This window comes from Gymnoscopelus braueri (assembly GCF_963280865.1).
Source record: "Gymnoscopelus braueri genome assembly, chromosome: 5".
In the NCBI taxonomy this organism is placed as follows: Eukaryota; Metazoa; Chordata; class Actinopteri; order Myctophiformes; family Myctophidae; genus Gymnoscopelus; species Gymnoscopelus braueri.
This window is the reverse complement of record NC_137606.1, coordinates 8,147,781-8,170,728: the sequence shown is the minus strand read 5'-3', so window position 1 is coordinate 8,170,728 and position 22,948 is coordinate 8,147,781. Positions and strand designations below refer to the sequence as shown.

General features: G+C 47.0%; 1 protein-coding gene across 3 annotated transcripts in view; it reads right to left on the bottom strand.

The window, feature by feature from the left end:
• Positions 1 to 422: 422 nt before the first annotated feature.
• Positions 423 to 22,948, bottom strand: part of kmt2a (lysine (K)-specific methyltransferase 2A) — a 67,551-nt gene continuing 45,025 nt past the window's right edge. For 2 of the 3 annotated variants that reach the window (XM_080429649.1, XM_080429650.1), the window contains exons 17-34: positions 20,756 to 20,979; positions 20,496 to 20,590; positions 19,879 to 20,016; positions 19,244 to 19,402; positions 18,701 to 18,812; positions 18,099 to 18,177; positions 17,774 to 17,934; positions 17,480 to 17,626; positions 14,147 to 16,820; positions 10,856 to 13,462; positions 10,647 to 10,715; positions 10,324 to 10,556; positions 9,700 to 9,774; positions 8,117 to 8,291; positions 6,802 to 6,909; positions 3,318 to 3,398; positions 2,544 to 2,673; positions 423 to 1,689 (exon numbers count right to left, since the gene is read on the bottom strand). In XM_080429649.1, coding sequence (XP_080285775.1) covers positions 1,414 to 1,689; positions 2,544 to 2,673; positions 3,318 to 3,398; positions 6,802 to 6,909; positions 8,117 to 8,291; positions 9,700 to 9,774; positions 10,324 to 10,556; positions 10,647 to 10,715; positions 10,856 to 13,462; positions 14,147 to 16,820; positions 17,480 to 17,626; positions 17,774 to 17,934; positions 18,099 to 18,177; positions 18,701 to 18,812; positions 19,244 to 19,402; positions 19,879 to 20,016; positions 20,496 to 20,590; positions 20,756 to 20,979 — 7,543 coding nt within the window. In that variant the 3' untranslated portion in view covers positions 423 to 1,413. The remainder of the gene's footprint in view (positions 1,690 to 2,543; positions 2,674 to 3,317; positions 3,399 to 6,801; positions 6,910 to 8,116; positions 8,292 to 9,699; positions 9,775 to 10,323; positions 10,557 to 10,646; positions 10,716 to 10,855; positions 13,463 to 14,146; positions 16,821 to 17,479; positions 17,627 to 17,773; positions 17,935 to 18,098; positions 18,178 to 18,700; positions 18,813 to 19,243; positions 19,403 to 19,878; positions 20,017 to 20,495; positions 20,591 to 20,755; positions 20,980 to 22,948) is intronic. The other variant, XM_080429651.1, reaches the window with a different exon arrangement.

Here is a 22,948-nt window from a genome sequence, read left to right as displayed (position 1 = left end):
CCTTAACGAAATCAACCAAACTAACATGTCATCATATAAACAAATCTACATTTTTTACTTCAACCTCGCTGTCTCTTCCTTTCTGTGGCCACAGCTCCCCCTAGTGTTTGCCACCTGTACAGCTCCAATGTGGCTGCTCTGGACTGGAACCCGAGACTACCTCCTATATACAGGGACTTCCTGCCTAGGGGGAAGGGTTCTGGTATTATCAGAACTCTTCCTGCCTAAGGGGAAGGGTATATTGTATTATTAGAACACTCAAAGGTGTGAAAAAACCTGAATTTACTTGTGAAATCCCGGTTCTTTGATCATATGAGTGAGGTGTCTCATTTTCTGGTTTTCTTGTTCTGCTAAAATTACTCTTTCCAAGTCCCTTCAGCAAATTGCACTTTGGTGTAAAATGGAACTTTTTACAAGTTCAGTTTTTTGTCTTTTTTTTTTTTTTTACTTCTCCCTTCTGTTACCTCTGAACAGCGATGGTGGATCATAATATATTCAAAGGAATGACAAATCGTAAGAAAAATTAAGGGTTGGCCAATGTAAAAATTCATGGAACTATTAATAATAATCATCCAAATATAGATTTGAAGTTAAAATTCAAATTCTGCTAAAAAGATCTTTCAAACCCTTCCATAGCTCATCCCCACCTGAAGCAGAAACTATCCTCGCCCAAAAAGGTAAACAAAACTAAAGGAGGCACAATATATATTCTTTCTTCTTTCTGAAAATGGCCCCTCCAAAGAGAAGAAGACCTGCATATACAGTATAACCCACTACTGGTCTGCACGTGTCCTCTGTCTGCGCAGTATTCTGCACGCTTTAGCAGCAGAGGCAGCATTACTGCCAGTTAAGATAGAGCCCGACCCAGATATTCGCCTGGCCGATACGTATCGCTCCTTTGACGACATCTGAATCGCCGGCTAATGCAGTCGATGTGTCCCGAACCACCACTTTCAAACTGGTGTCCCTATTTCTTGGGCATGTCATTATTATACGTAGGTGAACATTTTTTATCGTTTTCAGAAAATGTTCATTAGGGCTTAAGGCGTTAAATATATTGTATCTATCAAAATTAGGTTTGCATGTATGTCCTTTGCTTATAAGTTAAATGTTCTAAATAGACACTTTAATATTTCAAATGTGTTTTGCACTTTTAAAAAAATAAGATATCGGTCAAAACATGGGTAATCTAGTGGTTTAAGACTCTCCAAATTTGGGAATTGGCATCGATCGGACCCAAACTTAAGGCGTCAGTCGGGCTCTACTTGATAGCATCCCACTGCACTTGTGGCCCTATATAGGCAGGAGGCAAAGAGATAATAGTCACACAGCCCCTGTGACAGAGCAAAAACAACTAAGACAGAATGTCCCCTAACAACAAAACCAACATATTCATCAGTCGATATGCTTTTTTCAGTTGAGGAACTTGCGACACTTTTTGGCGCTGCAGTTGCAGGGCAGCTTGTTGCTGGCGTCCTCCGTGGGGAACTTGTAGTCGTAGGTGAGCTCCTCGCCGCAGTAGATGCGGCGCGACGCGAAGATGACGATGTGCTTCAGGCCGTCCACGGTGACGACGCGCGAGTGACAGTTGGGCTCGCAGGAGTGGTTGATGAAGCGCGCCGCGTTACCATGCACCGTGGCGTCCACCACCTCGTAGTCATCGATGCGGAACATGTAGCAGCCAATACCCTGGAAAAGAACAGGAACGCTGTTAAGATTTCTTAACTCTTACTCGTGGCAGAATTGCCAACCTACGCCTCTTTAAATTCAGTAATCAGATCCTAGATATAGATTTAATCATATACACCCAAGAGTGTATATCATTGGAGTGGTTCTGGAGGGGTTGGCAAATAAGCAGGTGATGTACATTTTGCATTTTCTTCTGCTGGTAGCAAAACAAACGGCGGTGCTAGAAGATACAGTAGGACATGGTGTTGTTCAAATTGTAATATCGTCCAGGGTGTATGAATGCGTTCAGCAAGTTTCATGGAAATCTGCCCATTCAAAGTGGAAAGTTTAGCCTAAGGGTGGCACTAGTATGTACGTATGTAGTTATTATTAGATTATTGGTTTACTTATGTATTACATGGGGTCCCCAAGATCAGTAGGGGCCATTGTCTGGGAATAATGAAGGTGCACAGAACAATCCATGGCAATCCAGCTGGTAGTTTTTTTGCGACATAGCATAATTAAACATCGGCACATTGGCATTAGCCACATTTCAACAATAAAATGTCTTCTTCATCAGAATCAGAATCAGGTTTATTGTCACATCACAGGTTTACAAGGTAAAAAAGTGAGGGCATGATTGACCGGAGTCTCTCAGGGCTCTATGCTAGTGTATTTTCTGTTTTCTGTTATTGTGGGGAAAGCTTTCACTGAAAATAAATCGACAAGCTCACAACGTTGCTTCCGCGTTGTGAGCTTGTCGATCTGCTATTTTCAGCAAAAGCTTTCCCCACAATACGGAAGCTGGGGTTTAAGTGATTTAAAACGTTTTGCTTTGACTGGTTATGAAACTCAGGCCCCACGTAGACACTCACCTTGCCATCGTAATGCTTCTCCCGTTTGTCGGTGAGCACAGAGCGGATGACGTTGCCAGAATACTCGATCACCATCTCCCCCGCATCCATGGCTCTCTTGCAGAACAGGCCTCGGCCGTGGATGGGAGACCTGCAGGGGGGAGAGAACAGGCTCCAAACATTAGTCCTCCCAAAGTAAAGACTCATTTACATGTACAGTACGACAAATGTTGCTCGCCAAAAAGACCTGATCTACAAGCGATCCACGTGTTCAGGTCTTTTTGGCAAGTGACTACTTTGTGTGATGGAGTAATTATGTGGATATCGGCAGAAACCTCTTCTTTTCTTTTTTTTGGTAAATTAATGCCAGCTACTTGATCATACTACAGCGTCGCACAAAACTATTAAAAGTAGCAGATCTGCAAGCTCGAAATGCGGCGGGAAGCGACGCATTTTCAGCTTGTAGATCTGCTACTTTTGATAGTTTTGAATTTGAATCCTGAAGAATAACAGTTTTGGAAATACATGTATGAAGTTTCCAATATGTTTTGCTCTATACATGATACAAAAGAGGTAGGTTCATTGCCATTTCATATTTTCCACTCAATATTAATTTAAACGTAGAAGTAGCTATTTCAATACTACAGCATTTAAACAATGTATTTAAAGAAGACCTATTTTTTAATCTAAACTACAATACAGGTCCTAGTAAATTCATGAAAATAAACTTACGATCAATTAAAAAACTCCATATAAATCTCTATGCAGTACAATCCTAGATATATCCTCACTAACCTGTAGACTCCTACGGTCTCCTTTGAGGTGGTTTTCAGCTGTTTGAATCTCACAGCCAAAGGAAGCTCCATGGAGGCACGCCTGAAATAGTAACATGCATGAGAAATGTTATGCCACGCGTTCAAACAACACCCTGGCATGAGAAATGTTATGCCACCCGTTCAAACAACACCCTGGCATGAGAAATGTTATGCCACCCGTTCAAACAACACCCTGGCATGAGAAATGTTATGCCACGCGTTCAAACAACACCCTGGCATGATAAATGTTATGCCACGCATTCAAACAACACCCTGGCATGTGAAATGTTATACCACGCGTTCACACAACACCCTGGCATGAGAAATGTTATACCACACATTCAAACAACACCCAGGCATGAGAAATGTTATGCCACGTGTTCAAACAACACCCTGGCATGAGAAATGTTATGCCACGCGTTCAAACAACACCCTGGCATGAGAAATGTTATGCCACGCGTTCAAACAACACCCTGGCATGAGAAATGTTATGCCACGCATTCAAACAACACCCTGGCATGAGAAATGTTATGCCACACGTTCAAACAACACCCTGGCGTGACAATTTAACTGCACTGTAAAGTGATAGTATACTTGTTTTTTTTCTCTCCACCTTTTTCTCCCAATTGAGACGTTATACCAATTCCCCAAATCTGGATGTCACTGATGAGCCGTACAGTTGGTCATGTACAATTTCAATTTACAATTTAGGCATTTAGCCAATTAGGCACTTATCTCATTCACTGCCACTAACGTAAAAAAACGTATTTTTTTTCCAATGACCAAATCTGCCACTGACGTAAAAAACGTGATTTTGAAAAACGTTGATTTTTATAAAGATCTCACCGTCCTTCATCTCTCGAAGTGATACATTTCATTGTAACACACCCGGATACGGAAATGACGTCAATCAAAGATTTCCGTTTCCGTCTGCCCCCTGTTTAAACGCCATTATCTCAGCTTTGTTTTTCTCCGCCGTGCTCCGCTCAGACGCGCTGTTTACAAACTTCTACTACTGGAGAATGGATTGGAAATTCATGGAACTATTAATAATAATCATCCAAATATAGATTTGAAGTTAAAATTCAAATTCTGCTAAAAAGATCTTTCAAACCCTTCCATAGCTCATCCCCACCTGAAGCAGAAACTATCCTCGCCCAAAAAGGTAAACAAAACTAAAGGAGGCACAATATATATTCTTTCTTCTTTCTGAAAATGGCCCCTCCAAAGAGAAGAAGACCTGCATATACAGTATAACCCACTACTGGTCTGCACGTGTCCTCTGTCTGCGCAGTATTCTGCACGCTTTAGCAGCAGAGGCAGCATTACTGCCAGTTAAGATAGAGCCCGACCCAGATATTCGCCTGGCCGATACGTATCGCTCCTTTGACGACATCTGAATCGCCGGCTAATGCAGTCGATGTGTCCCGAACCACCACTTTCAAACTGGTGTCCCTATTTCTTGGGCATGTCATTATTATACGTAGGTGAACATTTTTTATCGTTTTCAGAAAATGTTCAATAGGGCTTAAGGCGTTAAATATATTGTATCTATCAAAATTAGGTTTGCATGTATGTCCTTTGCTTATAAGTTAAATGTTCTAAATAGACACTTTAATATTTCAAATGTGTTTTGCACTTTTAAAAAAATAAGATATCGGTCAAAACATGGGTAATCTAGTGGTTTAAGACTCTCCAAATTTGGGAATTGGCATCGATCGGACCCAAACTTAAGGCGTCAGTCGGGCTCTACTTGCTAGCATCCCACTGCACTTGTGGCCCTATATAGGCAGGAGGAAAAGAGATAATAGTCACACAGCCCCTGTGACAGAGCAAAAACAACTAAGACAGAATGTCCCCCAACAACAAAACCAACATATTCATCAGTCGATATGCTTTTTTCAGTTGAGGAACTTGCGACACACGTTCAAACAACACCCTGGCATGAGAAATGTTATGCCACGCATTCAAACAACACCCTGGCATGAGAAATGTTATGCCACACGTTCAAACAACACCCTGGCGTGACAATTTAACTGCACTGTAAAGTGATAGTATACTTGTTTTTTTTCTCTCCACCTTTTTCTCCCAATTGAGACGTTATACCAATTCCCCAAATCTGGATGTCACTGATGAGCCGTACAGTTGGTCATGTACAATTTCAATTTACAATTTAGGCATTTAGCCAATTAGGCACTTATCTCATTCACTGCCACTAACGTAAAAAAACGTATTTTTTTTCCAATGACCAAATCTGCCACTGATGTAAAAAACGTAATTTTGAAAAACGTTGATTTTTATAAAGATCTCACCGTCCTTCATCTCTCGAAGTGATACATTTCATTGTAACACACCCGGATACGGAAATGACGTCAATCAAAGATTTCCGTTTCCGTCTGCCCCCTGTTTAAACGCCATTATCTCAGCTTTGTTTTTCTCCGCCGTGCTCCGCTCAGACGCGCTGTTTACAAACTTCTACTACTGGAGAATGGATTGTCGCGGATTGAAAATTTGTTCTCTGGGCCACTCACACACCTACCCTGTGTGTCTACAAACAGTTGGGCACACGATCATAAGACATGTACATGTTCTGTGGCGAGCTGAAAAAGTAAGTGATCCATGCAATTTTTACGAGAAAAGGGCTCCGAGACGATCGGAATGTTTGTTGTCTGGGCGTCGCACACACATACCCTGTCTGTTTACAAACGATTGGACATGCGATCATAATCAATATAATTTTTTATATAGAAATAAATCTGGCAGTGAATGAGTTAATCCAGAGCGATTTACAGGTAAGGTAAACACAAGGTATACATCAAATGCATCGAGACAGTGTAGTGCCTCAGTAATCTAGGATCATAGGTAAACCAAGATCATATCATCTGTTTAAACATTAAAATATATATTTTTTTAATAATCTGTATATTTAAACTATGCAAACTATAAGATGCCAGGTCAACAAATGAACCTGGAATCATAACATGCTATCTAAGTTACATTTTAACCTTTGCATAAGAATGCATGGTCGTCAAGGCTAGGAGAAGTGCTACGGGCTAAACCCTACCCTCTGAAATGGCCAATTGTGTTCGTTGGAGCGCCCAGCAAAGCCGGAAACACCACAGAGGACAGTGAAAATAGCCGATCTACGTGCTCACAACACGTATATGTAGATCGGCTATTTTCACTATTTCAAAATGTCTTTCAAAGTATTAAAATCACACCCAGTGTGAAGTGGGCGGTGTGGTCACAGTGGTCATCACAGTGATGGAAGAAGTGATGGAAGAAGTGATGGAAGAAGTGATGGAAGAAACCATAACTTAAAAAAAAACAAATGTATGTTTTTTTTTTAGTTATGGTTTCTTATATAGTGACTCCTACTGCTGTTCTTTTCAGCTCCACACTGCATTTAGACTTGCATTTTTGACCTGTGCACACTATGATGAGCAAATACAGCAATGTCTGACCTGGCGGTTCTGAGCTGCCCTTCATCCTCGTCATCCTCCTGAGGCCTGTACTCTGGAGGCTGGCGATGTTTGGATGCCAGGAAGTTGAACATGTCAAACGCAGACCTCCTGAAAAAAATAAACACCACTCAGAATCAGAAAAAAATGGTGGAAACATAACAGGCAGATAAGCCAATATAGCCACTCACACCACTAGCAATATATCACACCACTAGCAATATAGCCACTCACACCACATCCTCAAACCACGGAATGACACACACAGCTTAGTAGAGAAGTGATCAAAGTTTATGCCTCTGCTGTCGGGCAGAAACCAACTACTGTATGTCCAAAATCTTAACTTTTCAGAAATGTAAAAAGCCATGTTTTTAATCCTTTTAACACAATACTGCCTCATCAAAGTTGTTATTATGACTTCATTGTCAGATACTTGCATGTGTCAGCTCAAGTGGAGTTAGGAGGTTTTTGACCAGTGAATGTGGAGATAGTCGTTATGTCCATCATTGATTAAAATGACGAAGTCAGACAGAAACATTTGGTTTGAGGATCCGATGGAGTTTGGAGGTTTAGTCAGAGGCGCTTTTTAACTCTTTGACTGCCAGAGTATTTTCATAAAGTACTCCCCCAGTGCCAGCGATTTTCGTGTTTAGTTTTTTTGTTATTTTGTTATTTAAATTCAAATAGTTTGTCTGGCTGCGGTTTAAACACACACGACAGATCGACCAGCAGAGAGCAGCAGATCGACCTCTCGATCACTCGCTCACTCACTCGACCCCCCCCCCCCCAAACAGGCTCAAACAGTCCATACATACACGACGATGATAACTGTTCGTCATCCAGACTAAAGAAAATAGAACTGGAGCTCTCCGTTCGTTTTTTATACCGTGTTTTTCCCTATTCTGGCCTAAAATGACACTTTCAAGCTTCTAGAGAACCGGAAACGGAATCTGCGTCATGAATCCGGATCCGGTGAGTGTAAAGTAAACGGAAAGCGAAAAATACACAGAACAGCACGATCACAGATTAAACAATGAAAAAGCTATCAGCGCGTCTAACACGTCGACGGCCAACTGGACAAACTACAGTAGCAATTGACTCGATAACGCGTCGACCGCAGTCAAAGAGTTAATACTTTTCATCGGTTCAATATTTGTAAAACCCACACACACAGACGTAAAGGGTGTTCAATAGCACTGTGTTATTTAAAACATAATAATAATAAAATACGGAGATAGGAGGTTTGCGCCCGCCAGCGACGACATTCAGTGCTTTATAGAATAGGAGATAATACTGTATGTGAGCCGGCCTCCTCTACCTTTGGTGCATCTCAGCACGGGCTGAGCCATGGGGGTTGACAGGAAGTTGGTCCGTCTCCTCAGGCTTGTGGAAACAGAAGCGGTAGCTCCGACAGTGTCTGGAACCATACAGCTGCTCCAACAGGAACACCACGGCCTCATGGACCACACCCAGCATCCTCAGCGCGTTCACACCTGGAGGGAGTACACACCAAGGTTATTATAGTTTGGGATTTTTCATTTTAGTTTAGTTATAGTTCATTTAGAATTATTTTTTTTCTCATTCAGATTGAGATTTCGGATTTGCAAATTTTTATTAGTTTTTATTTTTGATAATGCTAATAGTTTTAGTTCGTTTTTTATTAGTGTGTGTTAGTTTTTTTTATACTTTCAGCCTTTTTCAAACCTGCGCCAAATAAACAAATAAGTCAGGTGCAGGATTGAAAAGGGCCAGAGTAAGTATTGTGTAAAAGAAACTCAGGAAAAGATGGCATTTAAAAAATATATTCAGTTACAAATTAAGCTTATAAATAAGAAAACTAGGGGCATTTTGTCTATCATTTCAGTTAGTTTTGTAAACACACAATACAGTTTCAGTTAGTTATCGTTTTTTCTTGTATTCTAGTTTTTATTTATTTCTGTTATCGAAAAAGTTTTTTTCAATTTTAGTTGTTATTATTTCGTTAACATAACACACACACACACACACACACACACACACACACACACACACACACACACACACACACACACACACACACACACACACACACACACACACACACACACACACACACACACACACACACACACACACACACACAATGGAATCCAGTGGTGTGTTCTACTGTGTTACGCTATATAGGTAGTATGACGTGCAGAATCATTTGGGAAAAAAAGCGTAGCCCCCTACTAACCATTTTATCCATTGACCACGCGCGAGTGTAACCACGACCACGAGCAGGGAATGAATTATCGCATGCCCTCCGAAAAAACCTAGAACACACCACTGATGGAGTCCAAATGACTGAAATCAGTCGTGGTGACTGACACCTTTAATCCATGCATAGATGGTACTGCCGTAGCAGAGTGGATAGAGAGACTGTCTGGGAGTCGGTAGGTGTTCAAATTGGTTCCCCCCCATTCCCTAGGACAGTGGTCCAGGCAGGGACCCTCACTCAGGGTTCCTTGAGTGGGGCTCCAAATAGACCCGTACACGTCTGCAACACTCAGAGTTGTTATGGGGGGTCCTTGAAATTACAAAGTTTGAGAACCACTGCCCTAGAAGAAACTAGCTTGGGTTAAATGACACATTTCCCGATTTTTCATCCAAAGAGAGAGAACATTTATTAACCCATTTTGGGCGGGAACCCCTATTCGTAACTACATGTATACCTTTCAGGACGGGAACCCCTTTTGGGGTTGTTGTTGCTACTGTATGTACAGTATATAGCAACATACATATGTTGTAATTTTTGAATAAATATTTGAAGTTTTTCAGAAAACTTAGGTCAGGATTTAGAAGGCGTTTTTAGAATCGGCCACAGGTGTGAATGGGTTAATGATGTGAAAGTTTTGTTTATAGTACACAGTGGACCCTCACCTTCAAAGGAGAGCTCTTTGAGCCTCGCGTTGGAACGAGCCTCCTGCACCTTATCTGTCAAAGATTTCCAAGCCTCTGTAAAGAACAAGAAGAAGGGGTGAGTACTTCACACACATATCCTATACTTCCCTGTCCATAATTAGAAAGATAGATAAATGACAAACGCTTTAACACTTTTTATATATATATAATTTTCTTTCTATAGCAATGGATATTATAATAAGTCAAGAAGAAGGAAATTAACTCTCTGGAAAGTCAATTCAAGGGCGTTGTGATGTTTGTCACTGCTGTTAGTATTGTCTGTATTTGTATCTGTTTCCTAAAACATTAATGGCTCTTTTGTGACCAAAAGCCCTTTACACAAAGATAACCAATGATAAAACAATGTGACTAATAGTAAAGCACCACAGTTAAAATGATCCAGTCCCTTGGCTGTCAGTCGACCAGAACCTCAAGCTGCCTTTGGAGCATCGCATCACGGACGTCTGGATGTGTGGTGTGTAAGTTACAATACACATGGAACAATACTTGACAATTGTTATTGCGTAACAAAGGGAAGGATTGCACAAAAAGATGAATACCAAAACTTTTCAGCTGGGCCCGGGGGTCGTTTTTTTTCCTCACCTTCAATGCTCTCACAGCGGATATGGAAACCATCCTCGCTGCAGATTTCAAAGATGAGGCCCTTCTTGGGCTTAGCGTCCAGGGCCAGGTCCCTACCGCCGCCCTCCTGGTCTGGGGGTGAGGCCACAAGGAGAGACCCGGCAGGGTCCCCCCCTGGCCCACTACAGTCCATGGCCTTCTCCACCACTTTCCCCGTTGGAATGGGTGACTCAGCAGCCTTGGTGCCAAAGACACTGGAAACAGAAAGACAGACTTAAGTATCAGAATGAATTGATCTTCATTCGGTACTTTGGCACAGAGACGTTTGATGAGAGGATGCCCACCTCTTGTTGGTTCCCTTGTCGGTGGGTCTGCCAGTGTCCATCGGCTCTGGAGAGCACAACTCTCTGGACCTGCACACAAAAACACGCAAGATTAAAAACAGGAATTTATAACTATAAAGGGGCAAAGCTGAGTGGGTAGAGAGGCCATCTGGGAATCAAGAGGGCCGCCGGTATTTCATGTAACCTTTAAGCATGTGTATGAAGCTCACCCGGGGTTTGGAGAGGAGGCTCTTCCTCTGTGAGGCTCCTCTCCCTGCCAGGCCTTCAGCTTCTTGCCGTTGGTCTTGTCTGGACTCTGCCGATTCCTCTTGGCTTTCTGCTTGCCTTTTTCCGACCTCACGACACTTCCTGTGGCGGAGGAGGAGCCGGACTGCTTGTGTTCCGCTGAGGACCGGGACGCGGGGGTAGTTCTGGAGCTCTGGGTTTGGGTGAAGACCCCAACAACGTGTGTCTTGGCGGAGCTCAGCGCTGTGGCCGGACCGGGAGCTAAAGTCACACAAGACGCCACGTTTGGACCGCTGGAGTCCAGGGCGTGGGCTCTGTTAACGGATTGGAGATGGACGCCGGTGCTTTCTGCGTCCCCCTGTTGGCTCACGGCCATGCTGATGGTCTGCTGGGAGGGCAGGACACAGATGCCGCCAGCGATGGACGTCTGGACAGGGGAGCCGAGCGGGGACATCAGAGGACCTCCGGCCGCCGACTGAAGCACCATGGGCTGATCGGACAGGCCCAGGCCGCGCGGGCCGGCCTTGAAGAGGAGGTTGCTGATTGGCCCAGTGAACTCTGCGGAGCTGAGGACGGGGGTGGACAAGGAGACGGACCCCGGAGCGAGAAGGCCCCCGCTAGGAGCCATGGAGACCACGTTCAACACAGACTGGTTGGGGTGGAGGCCGGAGACCGTGCAGGGGAGAAGGTGAGTAGAGGAGTCGTGGGCGGCCATTGGCATCCTATGCCGAAGTATCGGTTCAAAGTACATCACTCCACCTGATTTAGGTCTCTTGATGATGTTTGGGACCTTGCGTTGGGAGGTGGTGATGGCGCTTAACTCAACCAGTCCACCCGTCTGACCGGGGATGCCAGCGGTGATCTGGGGGGACGACAGGTTGATGAGGGTCATGTTGGGAGGGGGTCCCACCTCGGAAGGGGCCAGAGTGGGCTGGTTACGAGAGCGGGCCAGCTTTTTGGTCTTCCTTGGCTGGAGGCGAGAAATGGGCCGCTTCTTGCCGTGAGCGGAGGCCAGCACGGTTGGCAAGGAACCCATGGTGGAGGGGCTGGAGACGATGGCCACGCTGTGGGGCCGGCCGGCTTCTGAGACCAGAATCTGAGACTGGTCGTGGGGCACCCCGATGAGGAGCCCTGAGGAGGTGCTGGGGATGCCAGTCTGGAAGCCCGTCTGGGTGGTTCCTGTGAATGTGTGGATCTGAGGATGGTGGGACATGGTGCCCAGGACCTTGCCTCCAGCGGGGAAGATGGGCTGTGCTGTGGAAAGACCGGTATTAAGCCCCGTGGTGAGAGTCATGGAGCTCAGCACTGCCGGAGAACTGGCGTCTATCACTCCCGTGGCACTGATCTTCTGGGTCACTCCGTTGGGGAGGGTCTGGAGGACGTAGAGGGGCTGGAACTGCTGGTTGACCACGATAAGCTTCTCAGGGCCAGTTTTGATAACTGCAGGGCTGGCGACCTGAGCCTGGGACGGCCCGGGACCTGGGACTGGGCCAGGGCTGCCTGAAGCTGCAGCCGAGGCAGAGAGGTACTTCTGGCCCTCAAGGGGTAGAGAGGGGGAGTTAGGCAGGCCAGGTGTCCCAGAATTCCTCGTTACATCCTGGTTACCTGCAGGCTCCAACCCCTGTCCGACTGCAGGGCTGTGGATGAACTGTTCAGGAGTCATGTGACCGTCTGAACCAGCTGTCCCCTCATGCTGGCTCTCGGACGGTGACTCTCCCGGCCCTGTCCTCTTCTCGTCTCCAGCTTTCTCCCCGCTGATGGTTTCGGGATCAGAGGTTAAACCCAGCATTGAGCGCTCTGACGTGTCGGAGATGAGACTCCCGGCGGTGTGGTTCTGGTTCTGGCCGCTGCTGACGGAAGGGCTGCGTGTGGTCAGCACAGACAGATCAGAGGGCAGCTCCAAAGGAAGACCGTACGGCTGCTCTATGGTGCTGCTCACGCCGCTCTCCCCGACCCCTGAGTTCTCGGTGCTGGCCAGCGGCTGGGGGAAGTCCTCAAACAGGATGTCCTTGCGCCGGTTCACGTCCACCCCGACGTAGCCCTCGTCCAGCAGGAGCTCCGAGGAGGACGGCTCGGGCTGCTGTCCCAGAGCCTGCATGGAGGGAGTGTTGAGGACGAACTCCATGATGTCCGACGGGAGGATGTTGCCACAGTCGTCGCTGTTGTTGTTGTCCGAGTCGGACTTGAGCAGGTCCGTGCTCAGAGACAGCTGGGCCAGAGGGTCCTGAGACCCCTGAGACTGAGACTTCACCCCCCCACTGCCTCCTGCTCCAGATAGAGGAGGGCTATCTTTCTGGTTCTTCCTACTCTCTCTGTTGCTGTTGCTGCTGCTCGTTCCGCCAGCCCCCACGGCTCCTCCAGCTCCTCCGCCGCTGTCAGCCTCCTTCCCAGAAGAGTCGTGCTGGGACTCCAGTTTCTCTGCGGCGTGCCTCTCTCTGGCCCTCCGCTTGCCCGTGTTCTTTTGGGAGGTGGAGGAGGAGGAGGAGGTGGCCGTGGTAGTGGTGGTGGTACTGGTGGTGCAGATGCTGGCATCGCTCTCTGAGCCGTCGTCAACTCCGTCCAACTGGCCGATCTGTTGCTTGCCCAAAGTCCTGTGAAATGTTACAAAATGTTACGTTAAAAATTCCATATTACCAGAGAAAGTTACATTTTAGAAAATCAAGCTTTTTCCTGAGGGCAATAGCAAAGGCGATAGTGCATGCACATCCAATCTTTCACCCTGATGTTGGACAAACAATGGTCAACTGTAGAAAAATAATATAAAGTCTGCAACACTGGTTCTCAGCTCCGCGTTAATTGCTATTCAACGTTTCGATCCTCACTGGATCTTCATCAGGAATTGAGAGTAATAGGACACAAATAAATTAGTCGCTAAAGATATGAGTGTCTAAAATAACTTTTCATGCAGTCAGTGGAGCGCACACTTATCTATAACGTATAACGTATAATATTTTTCTGCCCGATCCGACCGCAATTAACTTCCATTACAAAATGAAAGATAAATATATTAAAAAATATATAAAACATTAATAAACATGGTCTCTGTCGGGTGGAAACCTCATATGTCCAAAACTGCTAGTTTTCAGGATAATAAAATCTAAAATAGTAAAAGTAGCAGATCCAAAAGCTCACAACGCGTTGCTTTGTGAGCTTTTGGATCTGCCACTTTTGATGGTTTTGTGTGACGCTGTAGTAAAAGTTCAAATATGGAGATAAGAGGTTTCTGCCCGACAGCAACGATATGCATTTCCAGTGACATGTCTAACTGGACTTACATGCTAGTTAGCAGGTCATCTCCGTCAGTCGCTTGTGCCTGCTGCTGCTGCTGCTGCTCCTCTTCGTCTTTGAGGAAGCGCTGCAGCTGGGAGCCCCTACCCAGACACTGGTCGATGCCCTCGATGGAGGGCAGCCCTCCGCCGGGGTTGATGATGGTCCGGGTGAAGTTGTAGTAGTACGGGTCTTTGTCCCTGTGCTTCATCATCCCGCCCTCCTCGTCCTCGCCACTGTCCCCGGAGGACGAGGAGGTGCTCATGTCGTCCGCTCCGTCCACCTGGCCCTCGGCCGACCTCCTGCTGCCGGCCCTCTTCTTGGTCACCCCTCCTCCCCCTCCTCCGGCCGCGTCCCCGCTCCCGTAGAACGGCAGGTCCTCCTCGCCGTACGAGCGCACGCCGTAGAACGGCGTGAGGCCGAAGAACATGTTGGAGCGAGCGCGGGCGCTGCGCCGCGGGTAGCGCCGCTTGGCCGAGCCCGAGCCGTCGCTGTCGTCCTCCTGGTGGTGCTTGTCATCCATGATGCCCCGGTCGCGGTCTTCGTCTTCTTCGGGGCCGTCCCCCTCGTCCTCGGTGGAGTGGGCGAGGAGGAGGCCGGTGCCGGAGTGGTGGTCGTGGCGGAGGTGTTCGGCGCGCGAGTGCTCCTTGTGGCGCTCTGCGCTGCCGCCCCGGGGGCGGGCCGCCTGTGTGTCGGACTCGGAGCTGTCGCTGCTGCTGGCGGACGGGGAGGAGAAGAGGGCGGAGCGGGTGGAGCGGCGGGTCCCTTGGTGGCCCACGGGAGACACCGTGGAGGTGGCGTTGGTGGTGGTGCTGGAGGAGCACGGCGAGGAACTGCTGACAGTGCTGGTCCCATTGGGGTCCGTCTTGATCTCGGTCTTGATCGGAGTCAAAGCAGGCAGTTTGACGGGTCTCTTTTTGTCCCTGGAGGACGGCGGGAGCTGGTTGGGAGATGGTTTGGTAGTGTGAGGCTGGGAGGAGGAAGAAGAGGTCTTCACACCCCGTTCTGGTGCTGCTACGTTCTCCAGACTGGAGCTGTTCTTCCTGTCAGGGCCGGGGGAGAAGCTCTCCCTGGCTTTGGAGGAGGACTTGTCCCCTCCCTGGTACTCCGGCTTGTCCACCTCGGACTTTGCGTGGACTTTGGTGCTGTTCCCCAGCGTGGGAGCTTTGCTGTTGCTGCTGTTGTGAGTGGAGGAGGAGATGGGGGCGTACGCGTTGGACCCACCGGTAGCTTTAGTGTTGTTGTTGAGCAGGGGGGGCTTGTTGCTGCTGTTGTGGAGGGTCTTGCCTCTGTCTTTGGACACATCTCTGCTGCCCGCTGTTTTGACTTTGGAGTGCTTGTCTTTGGGAACTGGGGCAACAGTCGAGGAGGCCTGGTGGGCGGAGCCTCGTTTGACCATGTCATCTTCAGACGGAGCCCTAGATGATGACCAGAGTGGTTTCATGGCCGCGGCGGGGACAGGCCCTGACGAGTGGTCATACGACTTCCTCGTACCGGCCCTCTGGAACGACGGCTGAGGGGAGCCAGCTTTCCCTACGACAGAGTCCTTATGGAGAGGGGTAGGGATGGAAGTTCCAGCCCCGCCTCCACTCTCCTTCCCTGGGTTGGCTTTGTCCTTGGGGTGGGTGGTGTTGGAAGTGGAGCTGGATCGGTGGCGAGGCAAAGTGAGCCCGGCCGAGGCGTCCGCATCTCTGCCGCCCTGTTTGCCACCCTGCTTGTCGGCCTTGGCGCTGCCGCCTCGCTGGTGCCCGGTGAGGACGGCGGTGCCCATGAGAGGGGAGGACTGTCCCGAGCCCGCGGGTGCCAGTCTGGAGCTCTTGCTCTCTCCTCCGGCCTGTTTGGAGGAGACGGTGCCGGTGCTGCCGTCTTTCCCCGAGCCAGAGTCTCTGTTCCTCTCTGCGCTTCTGAAGCCGGAGTCTCTGGAAGGCGGTCTGACCCGGTCCGACTCCCGGCTAGATGGCCTGCCTTTGTCTGGACCCGCGTCTTTCCCTCTGTCCGCATCCCTGCTGTGCTGTCTATGCTTATCAGACTCTCTGATCCCTGCATCTTTACTCGGCGGCCTTCCTTTCTCAGGGTCCTTGTAGTTTGGCTCTCTAGAGGACAGCTTGCCCCTGTCCCGGTCTCTGCTTGCCTGTCTCCCCTTCTCTGAATCCCTAAAGGCGGACTCTCTACTGGGCGGTCTTCCCCTCTCAGTCTCTTTCAGCCCTGGGTCTCTACTCAGTGGTCTGTCCTTTTCTGGCTCTTTGGAAGGCAGCCTCCCCTTGTCGGAGTCCTTCTGACCAACCTCTCTTGGCGTTCTGTTCTTCTCTGAGTCCTTGGAGGCTTGGTCTCTGCTGGACGTTCTTCCCTTGTCCGTGTCCCTGACGCCCTGGTCCCTGGACGACGGTGCCCGCCCCCTGTCCGACGAGGCCAGCCGACCCCTCTCGCCCTCCCTCTGGCCCGGGTGCCGAGCTTTCTCCGGGTCCCTGGCGGGTGAGGGGATGAGGGGCGGAGGCGAGGTGAGCGGTCGTGGCGGCGGGGCGTGAGGCGGGGAGGTCATGCCTCTCTGTCTGTTGGTCTGATGGGGAGGAGAGGAGAGGGAGGGAGTGCTGTGGCGCCGCGCGCCGATACTCCTCATGCCCGGGTTCAGCAGGGGGTCTCCCACGGTCACTATTTCGTGGCTTTGGGGCAAGGCAGAGCCTCCTGGAAAGACAAGATCAGTTCAGTCAATTTAGGTTTGTCTATTCTACTGTCTATTCTACTGTTAATGTACTAACAATGTTAACCACTTAAGCTCTATACACTTTGCCGTACAACGAATAGCAATAATAGCTGATCTACAAGTAGATATGCTGTTTTTATAAAGAAAATTCCTAAAATTACATGCCCAAAATAAGAATACCAGCTTGAAGTGGTTAAAAATTAGCCGGGCTAGTGTGTGTGTGTGTGTGTGTGTGTGTGTGTGTGTGTGTGTGTGTGTGTGTGTGTGTGTGTGTGTGTGTGTGTGTGTGTGTGTGTGTGTGTGTGTGTGTATGTTAAGGGTGCTGTGCAGCTTGGTTACAAATACAAGTAAACTGCTTGTGTTCATATTTGGAAGTTCATAAATTAGTTGTGAGAGGCCTGCAGGAATGCCCAGGCCAAGAGCTGATAAGGCAATGGCTAAATTCTGTTCAGTATCTGTGAAAATTGGCAGTCGCCACATATGGAGGAGACGATGCTTCCTGTATCTGTGAACTATATCCTAAAGCACTATTGAGTTTCCCAAGCTTGTGCATCTACTATCCTTTGTGTTCAAGAATTCCTTGTTAAATGTGAACACAAATAAAGATGTTAAATGTGTGCGTGCTTGCATGTGTTTGTACCTGGAGAAGGCATTGGTCTGGGGCCTGGCGAACAAGGGGGGTAGCTGGGGTGCCGATTCCTTGTATAGACCCTCAGCTTGGGGGTGTTGGCAGGGGAAAGGGCATCAGAACGCCTCGGCGAGTCAAACGGATCTGGGAAGTCTTTATCTAGAAAAACAAAACGGTTTGGAATTTAGTTCATCATCACAAGTTTCGCTCTCATGCCGTCTATATGTAAAACAGAACAGAAACAGTGTCTATTCTGCTCAAAGTTGTACCTGTTCTAGGAGGGGGGCTGTGTGCTCAAAGTTGTACCTGTTATAGGAGGGGGGCTGTGTGCGATGGTGCGATTCTCCTCAGGGGCCATCATGCTCTTCAGATCAGACTCCACCACTGGGGGGCGACATACAAGGATCCTGCAGGTGTACACGCAGCGCTTACGGGCATCAAGGGTACTCCAGTACACCCTGGAACACCTGGGGAGAGAGAGAGAGAGAGAGAGAGAGAAACAAGACACATGCAGTTTATTCATTATCATCTTCATGAATCGCTATCTCTATCTCCTGAAGGTCAATGTGTTGGAGACATAAAGATTCACAACTGCAATGTGCTTAAAAGAATAACATGAAGTGATACTCACTGGTAACCAATGGGGAAGAGTTTGCGCTTGCAGTCTGACAGCTCCGTCAGTATGCCCAAGCAGTCGATAGACATGGAGCCTGAAATAACAGTGTGTGTGTTTAAAACCAAGGAAAGACAAACGTTATTTGTATCCGGCAACACAGGGAGTACATATCAAAATGGGAATGAACATGGCTCCAAAGTGGTTCTCGGACTTTGTGTGGCCAGTCTGTGGCTTCTGTCATGTATGATGTCAGTTGTCTGACTAGGTTTCAGCCCGATCAGAGGCATTGGCTATGCCAAAACGTGTAAAGCATAATATGTGAAAAGAATTTGTGGAGGTACTGCCGTTTCCTACGGGCAGTGTGCACAAGGCATTTGGTGCAGATCGGTCTGGCAGTTTGTGAGATTAGCTCCGGACACACAGGCAGGCACACAAACAGACTGACCCTCTTAAAGATGGCTAGACTCCTGCAGTAAAACCATAAAACCACATCACCACATCAGACCTACCTATCTTCATGTAGACATTCACCACATCAGACCTACCTATCTTCATGTGGACATTCACCACATCAGACCTACCTATCTTCATGTGGACATTCACCACATCAGACCTACCTATCTTCATGTGGACATTCTCAGCCTCCAGTCCGATCAGCCACTTTCTCTTCAGACAGATCCCCTCCAGGTCCACCAGAATCCTGCGTGTCACCTCGAACCCAGACACCACCTACAACACACACAGGAAATGTGTTAGCTTGGAATCTAATTGCTTCACTTGATTACTTTCCAACTATTAGCCAACCACATGAACCACATTCTGGGCATGTCACAACAATAGGCAAACATGCAGCAAAAATAGGCAAACATAGCAGATCTATAAGCTTGTGGATTGGTTACTACTTGACATACAACATAGTACCGGTATATGTAGACAAAGTATATTGAAACTACCCGTCTCTACCTTATGGTATTATTACCTTTTTTTATTCTTATTTTGTATTACCATTTTGTTGTTGTATTATGTTTGACATTCTACAGGGCTTTAGTGGTTCCTTGAGGAAAAATTGCTCTTTATGTTCTACAGTTGTTTGTCAACCGGTAACAGCGCTACATAAAGGAGGCTGCTACTGCAAACGGTGGTGAGTTTGTTTGTCTTACTTCTCCCTTGATGAGGTCTCTGTGCCGGGGACAGTACACCTTCTTGTCCTCTAGGAAGACACAGTGGCACTGGCGGGCACACATGAAGTGGTAGTTACTGGTGCAAGAGGTCAGGCAGCAGCCCACCGTGGCTCCGGGCCTTTGGCACTTTTCACAGCGCTGAGACGGGAGAGAGAGGCACAAACAAATTGCTTTCATAAACAGTAAACACACTTTAACTGTGTACAGCAAACATTCTCTGTGTGTGTGAGGAAGAAATTATGTTATGCTACTATGGTTGTTTATATCTAACCTTTATATTTTACCATCACTTATAGTACTTATATAATACATTATGATATGACATGATATTTGGTAGCTATGACATGATATTTGGTAGCCTGTAGCAGCCAAGATGTCTCCGCTAGGCCTGATAGCTATTGTTTATGTTACAGCCTGTCTGTTATGGTTCAGCTTGTCCTTGTACTGTAGCAGCTAATATAACTAACGACTGTGTTTCTAACGTACTTCTCCCCATGATATCATGTACATTAAAGCATAACCATCACCACCTAGAATATTGTCTCCGACTCCTATTGCCTCATCAATTACTGATTGATCCAGAATTCCACAACAGTGTGTATAGAACATCTTACCAGGCGTTTGCCCCTCTGAACGGCCATGTGGACATTCTTCAGAGCTCCGTCGTCATCTTCAAACACCTCAGCTGACCACAGGGCACAGTTCACGTGGGTCCACTCGTTCTGACCGATGTAGAGAAGCCTGCCACCCTCCTGTAACACACACACACACACACACACACACACACACACACACACACACACACACACACACACACACACACACACACACACACACACACAGTAACCCATGTTACTAAGCCTTATCTACAGTATGAGCCTAGAAACTATAAAGAGTAAGCTATAGATTAATATTGCCCACATTTATATTTTCCACCCATAAAGGAAATACAATTAGGAGTTGTATACCTACACAAATAGACTAACTAATTCATACAATGATGTTTATCTAAACATACTAATAAAAACAAGCAATTTGAGAAGTTGCTGCCATTTCCTTTAAGAGGTATTTTGATATCAGGTTAAAAGAGTTTTTCATATTTAAAGGCTAAAAAGTGTGTTTTGGAAAAAAATCCCTCACTGCTATTGTACGTTAGAGCTGAGCCCGGTCACAGAATGTATTCAGTATTCAGCATTGTGCGTGTGGAAGTGACCGCCAACACATGACTTACGTTTGTGTTCTCGTCTCCGTACTTCAGACACAGAACACACTGTCTGTTGTCACTCACACCAGGCGGTGGGGGAAGTTCTGGACTGTCTTCACGATCTGAGGACAACGTTAGAAGAACAGTTAGGGCTTAGGAGTGGACCAGAGCGATTACTGCTGAGACATTTAACCACTTAAACCCCAAAATGCCTATTCGGGGGGGGGGACATTTGTCAAAAATAGCAGATCTACAAGCTCAAAATGCGTCACAATGATGATCATTACCGGGCAGCAGTGGGGGCGGTGGGGGGAGAGACGGAGGGAGCTGGGGTGGTGCTGGGGACGATGTCGGGGAGTCAGGTTCTCCGGGGGTCTTAGGCCGGGGGGCCGGGATGATCTTCTTCATGAGGTGGGGCTGTTCAGAGCGGGACTGCTCTTCCCTCTCCTGCCACTGGGCGTAGTTGTGGTCCAGTGATGGAGGCAGCACCGCGTTGGGGAGAAGACCACTGCTGAAGACAAATAACATAAACTTTAATCAAATCTAGTTTTTATTTTATTTAATTGAACCCAGTGTAGGAGGTAGATGCATGTTACATACAATTTAGGCACTCTTAATTCAGAGCGATTTACAGTAAGCAAAGTAAACACAAGGTAATACATCAAATGCATAGAGACAGTGTAGTGCCTCAGTAATCTAGGATCATAGGCAGCAGGGCCGGCCTTAGGTGGCCCTAAGCAAGACTCCCAGCACACGACCCCCCCCCCCCATTTTTAGGGTCAGATCTTTAGGGGTGCTTCGCCCCTAATGCCTAATTCATGCCTAATTGTAGACTAATTATCAGTAAGTGATTATTCGTTTAATTGTCCATAAATGTGCTGTAAATATACCATAAAGCCCACCTTACTTTTTTCTTTTACTCCTCTGCAATAAGACAAATATTATACTTTTTAACTCCACTACGTTTACTCCATTACGTTGTCATTACTTTTAAGTATAGTATCAGCTGTTACTTATATACCAAAACTATACCAAAAGTGTACTTACTGTGACTGTCCAAAACTGCAAGTTTTAATAATTTGACCAGGCTTATAATTCTCACCATTTCATTCTCATCAGTCATTTGAAGTACCTGTCACAGTCACAGTGACAGGTATACAACATGGGATCACACTTTTTGATTGCCTGCGAGTTTGGCCTTTCTTCCTGCTCCTGCAGAAACCATAGAAACCTCGATCACAATCATCACAGAGGGTGATGCCCAATTTTACTTCCCTATAAGTCATCTCCTCAACCCTGCTTGGGCTAGTTCCCTCTGTCTAGTGCCAGGACGGTGTGTTCTTCATTGGAAATTAATAAAGCTGATCTGCCAGCACAAGAAATTACTGAATATTTCTCAAGAAATGTGATTTTCTGAGGTGCCAACGTTCACAGGTTTCTCAATTAGTCTGAACAATTTCTGTGACTATGACGGGCTCCCCGGCCCCCATAGTGGTTGTGGCCCTAAGCAACCGCATAGACTGCTTATGCCAGCGGCCAGCCCTGATAGGCAGTGGCGTCCCAAGGAATTACATGTAGGGCAGGCGAGGGTCGCGATGCGATGCGTTGAGAGCTTGTAGAGCAGCTATTTTCAAATAGCCTAGGTATAAAATAGGGCTAAAGTGGTTAATGTATGTTTTATAATGTAATCATTTATATCTGCAAAGTAACTAACTAAGGTTTTCAAATAATTGTAGTGGAGTAAAAGTACAATATTTGCCTGATGTAGTGGAGTAGAAGTAAAAGTACTGAGAATTGGAAATACTCGAGTAAATTAAAAGTACCCCAAAATTTAAGTACAGTACTTGAGTAAATGTACTTAGTTACTTTACACCACTGTTAATAATGAATGGCTCAAGGCAAGCTGCTCTCAGAGCCCCTTTTATGCCAGGTGAGTACAGGTGATGGCCCAGTAGACCCCACCCCTGGCACCCCATGAAGACAAAGGCTTACATTTGCATCGGTATGGGCGAGGGTCGCTCTGCTGAATGGATACGGTGGTGATTGGCTGCCTGCCCGTGTGAATGAGACGGGTATTGCTGCAGACTGCAGTCTCATGTCTCACCCCTCTCGTGTCAGCGCATGGGAGGCGGAGCTAATGGCCCGACGGCCACTATTCTCTCTGTTTTTCAGTCAGTCTTTTACTTAATTTTTTTAGTGGAGGCGAGATCTTAGTTGGGCAGGCGACCACCTGTCCTGCCTCTACAGTGGGTACGCCTCTGATCATAGGTAAACCAAGAACCTATCAGTCTGAACATTATAATATCAAAAATAAATAATATGTACATTGAAACTATACAAACTATAGGAAGCCAGGTCAACAAATGAACCTGGCATCTGTCTAAATAACATGCTATCTTAATTACATTTTAACCTTTGCATAAGAATGCATGGTCGTCAAGGCTAGGGCAAGTGCTACGGGCTAACGTGGAGTCTGAAGA